The following is a 4,526-nucleotide window of genomic DNA, read 5'->3' as shown; positions in this document are numbered from 1 at the left end:
AATTCAAAGATTCAACTTAAATTATTTCTAATACCTTTTGTTTATTTTTATCTTTTCATTTGGTTGAATTTCATGGTTATTTAGATAATCAAAATCTAAATATCATCCTATACTCAATGGAGTGATACAATGTGGGTGTTAAAATTCGAGAGGGAAATTATGCAGCAGATTACTTGGCTTGGGATCTTGTGACTCAACAGCTTTGAGTAAGATTCACTACAAGCAAAAAAAAAAAAAAAAACATAATACAACAAGTATTATCGCAACAAAAAAAATAATGGAGGTAATATATATACTATTGCATCTCTAGGTTGTTTTTTGTTGTAATAGTAACTTAAATCTATTACATCAATATGAAATTGTAACAATAATTATTATGTTACATCGAAATGTCTTGTTATAATAGGTAACTCTTTTTATACATTGAGATATGTTGTTGCAATAGGTAATCTTTTATTTCACATTGAACTATATTGTTAGTATAGTTCCTAGATATGATTTTTGAATTGCAAAACAAGTTAGTGAAAAAATTATTATTCAAGAAAATGATTTATTTATTTAAAATTTTTTTTTGATAAAAAAATCAACCTATTGCAATGATATTTTTTAACCTATTGCCTCAAAGTTTATTACAACGGCTTGCATCGACTTTTTTGTCATTGCAATAACACCTATTGCAACGAGATTTTCAAAATAAATCATTGCAATATGTGTTACTTATTGCAATGAAAATCTAGTGTTGCATAAACTTATTGCCTCGAAGTTTATTACAACGGCTTGTATCGATTTTTTTTTATCATTGCAATAACACATATTATAATGACATTAGTTGTTATTGCAACGACTTATTTTGTTGTATTAAGTCTTTTTTCTTATAGTGATTCCTTTGATGAACAAGGATTTTGAGCATGAGATCATAATTGAATGCTCAATGTTGAATTTGGCACCTCATCCAAACATTATCAGGTATTTGTATGACTTCAATCTTTTTGCTAATTAAGTGTTTCAGAATTTGTTGGCTCTTTAATTTAAAGAGAAAAAAAAAATTATGCCACAAAGCATATTGTTTTGCGTAAAACATTATTTACTTTCTTGGTAAACACTTTCACTTTGGACCTACAACTTATGCTTGTGGATTGTAGGGAAAAAAGAAGTTGCTTGTGGAACTCGTTATTCATTTACAATTTAAGTTTTGATAGTTACAATTTTTTTTAAAATAAAAAATGGCTCTAACTTTTTTCTTTGTGGATTTTCTATTTGATAGCTTAAAGCAAATATTTTATGATGAAGGTCACGTAATTCTAGTTCTAGAGGGTATCATCTCTAATTTGAGGACTCGCATGACCTACTGGCCAAAAGAGTTCCTAGACCAGAAGAAGATAAAAGTGAGACAATTTCACTCTTTTATTGTCATACATTTTTAGATATATTAGTAGTTGTTTGCTAATGAATTTTTTGAGGCGAAACTAAGTCTCTGCAAATGGTGTAATAACAAGGACACACAAAAGATAATTTAGTCTTAACTATTTTCCAGATATATTTGAAAGACCTGCTTTGTGGTATCGCCTACTGCCACTCTTTGGAAGTTTTTCACATGGACTTGAAGCCTGAAACCATTTTGATAGATGCAACTGGTGCATTGAAGCTTGGTGATTTTGGTACTGCTAGGGTATTTCCTAGTTCCACTATCAAACTCACTCCTCAAGTATTCTCTACCCTTAAAATATAAGATCATGTGTATATTTAAGTAGGATTGTGGCTGTATTTATAAACATATTTGTGACAATATTCTAGGTTTACACACTGCAATACAGAGCACCAGAGATCTTGCTAGGTTCTGAGGACTACACAGTAGCTATTGACATATGGTCAATTGACCGCATCTTTTTTGATATGTTGGTAGCGAAGAATCAACAAGAAAGGAAACTCTTTGATGGGAAATCTAAAATTGATATGTTACAAGAAATTTTTTGGTACTATAGCCTGTGAATTCATTGACATATTTGCTTTAGTGTTTTGTGATTCAGTCTGTTATTTTTGTTTTTAGAAAGTTTGTACGTTTTTAGACCCCCTTAAACACAAACAGATTAACCTAGTTATTTAGCCAAGTGATTAACTTAGGTAAATTATGCAAATCTAGGTTAACACAGATAAATCATATCATTGAACATTGCAGAAAATAAAGAACATAACGATATGATAACCTAGGAAAACCAAACCGATAAAAAACCTAGGGAGGATTTAACCTAGTTATCCTCAAGATAAAACAGATCCATTATGAAAGAATTGAAGTTTACACAATAGCGACTTAGACCACTAATATCTTATTGTTATCTCGAGTAGGAAACTTACTACCACGATCACGTGATAGCTCCGAGTTTATAGACTACTTTTTTCTTGAATTCATAGCAAGTACAAGCACTCCCGCTTGTGTATCTTTAAGCTCTTAATGCAGCAACTGAATAATCATCAAGCTTTTGGCATAAATCTTGATTCTTGATAACCCTAAGTATATGTGAAGGTAAACACTTCTAGATCTCACAAGAGATTCACATACACAACATAAACAACAACTGCAACAACATAAAAACGTAGCTAAGGTTTTCCCTTTTATACCTAGGGCAAAACATAAAACCCTACACGTCAAACGGACTTGGGCTGAGTTGGAAAATTCTGCAAAAAAACAATTTGCACGAGTTTCGATCAATCGAGTCTAATTTTCAATCGATCGAGCTAGGCAGATTTACACAATAAATCCTGCAGTATACTCGATTCCAACTTTATACTTAAATATACTTTGAGTAAGTCTAAAATAAGACTAAACGTTTTGATCATGGTTTGCCAACATTACAAATTTAAGTTCTAATACATTTAAACCTAAAGCTAAAGTCTTAGAACCCAACAAAGTTCATTCATCATATTGTAATATGTATCATTTATAATACGCTAAGTATGTGTTACCTTGAGCACGTCTCAAAAGTGAATTGGTTCACATTTAGAAAAGTGAACTTATAGAAGGTGAGGCATATATTGTCTCATATGATATTATTAATTGGCAATCCACTGCTGGTATTGGGTCGAACATGTCATTTTTTTTTTTTTAATTTTATTTTAATGAATAAGGTCAAGCATGTCATGCTTTCTTGTTACTTGTAAAACTCTAAGGGTACGTTTGGTACACTGAATGAGAATTACGACAGAAATTGTAATCTTTATTACTAGGAATAAAATGTGTTGTAATGTAATAACTAAACATATTTATTAATTAGTTTGGTTGTGAGTTATAATATTAGAATGAAACTTAACATTTATTTTAGGAAATTTCTTACTCATATAATTATATTTCCTTAAAAAATTTATTTTTAAATTTAAGAGAGATATGTGTTATTTTTATGATTTTTTATTTTTATAATTGTTAGATGTATATGGAAAGTTTGTTTACTTGAAAATATATTAAGTTTTGAAATTATTGCACTTACTAAGGAATAACGAATACAGCCTTTTAAAGAGGAATAGTTATTCCTCATTTTGAAGAATAGCTATTCATAAGGAATGATTATTCCTTGTAATAAAAACATAACAAAACTAAAGAATAATTAAACCATAGGAATAACTATTACATTACAACGCGTATTACAGTTTACCAAACACGCCCTAAGTGAACCACTATGTAAGTGAATGTGGTGCTTGCTTTTTCACATCTGGAATGACTATTTTTTTAATTTATAGCAGCAGTGAAATATGTAGTTATTGATTCCAATTACAAGTTATTTTTGTGTATTTGAACTTCAATTGCTCCTATGTTTTGACTTTTGACAATATATCTTAATGAAGTAAACTGGGTACTCCTGATGAGCAAAAATGGCCTAGAGTGTCTTCATTACCAGGATTTGCATTTGGATTTCCCAAGTTTCCTCCTCAGGTGATAATGACTTTTTTTAGTAGTTAGTCATGTTGGTGATTGTACTAAAATACTTGCATTGAATTTATATTCTTATTAGAATTTTCTTGCTATACAGGACATCACAACTTTAGTCGCAGAATTGGATCCTGCTGGGCTTGACCTTCTCTCTGTATGGTTAAATATAGAAATTAAGATCTTTATATTATTTATCATAATTATTGCTGAATTCATTATGACTTTTTGTTCCATTTTTCAGAAAATGTTGTGTATCAATCCGAGTCAAAGAATAACTGCAAAAGATGCCTTGAACCATGAATATTTGAAGGATGATGTGACACCTGGATGTTGAATTTCTTGATGTTTGTACGGGATATTCTTGAATTTCTGGATGATACTATAGTTCTATAATACTTATTTATTTATTTATTTTTTTGTAAACTGTAACAGGCTAAACTTCTAGTAAACAACAGTTACATACATGTTAATGTCTAGTTCTAATTTGATGGATGAAATAGATAACATGCAAACTTTGATAAATAGTTGGATTTTAGTGTGAAATGAGCCTGTAATGTCTAGTTCTGATTTGATGGATGAAATAGATAACATGCAATCTTGGATTTTT

General features: G+C 30.0%; 1 protein-coding gene across 1 annotated transcript; it reads left to right on the top strand.

Moving 5' to 3' along the window:
* The first annotated feature begins 1,594 nt into the window (after positions 1-1,594).
* On the top strand, positions 1,595-4,253 carry LOC111991475 (cell division control protein 2 homolog). Its single transcript, XM_065768600.1, has 5 exons — positions 1,595-1,705; positions 1,795-1,973; positions 3,835-3,922; positions 4,020-4,073; positions 4,161-4,253. The coding sequence occupies exons 1-5, from the start codon at positions 1,595-1,597 to the stop codon at positions 4,251-4,253; spliced, it is 525 nt and encodes a 174-aa protein (XP_065624672.1).
* Positions 4,254-4,526: the final 273 nt, after the last annotated feature.

Source organism: Quercus suber, unplaced genomic scaffold, assembly GCF_002906115.3.
Source record: "Quercus suber isolate HL8 unplaced genomic scaffold, Cork oak 2.0 scaffold_970, whole genome shotgun sequence".
Taxonomy (NCBI): domain Eukaryota; kingdom Viridiplantae; phylum Streptophyta; class Magnoliopsida; order Fagales; family Fagaceae; genus Quercus; species Quercus suber.
This window is presented reverse-complemented; position numbering and strand designations above follow the sequence as displayed.

What these genes read in the sequence shown, in the direction of transcription:
- LOC111991475 (XM_065768600.1), top strand. Translation starts at nt 1,595, where the DNA reads ATGGACTTGAAGCCTGAAACCATTTTGATAGATGCAACTGGTGCATTG. An exon ending in ATGTTACAAGAAATTTTTTG is followed by an intron (nt 1,974 to 3,834) that starts GTACTATAGCCT and finishes ATCTTAATGAAG; the next exon opens with TAAACTGGGTACTCCTGATG. An exon ending in TTCCCAAGTTTCCTCCTCAG is followed by an intron (nt 3,923 to 4,019) that starts GTGATAATGACT and finishes CTTGCTATACAG; the next exon opens with GACATCACAACTTTAGTCGC.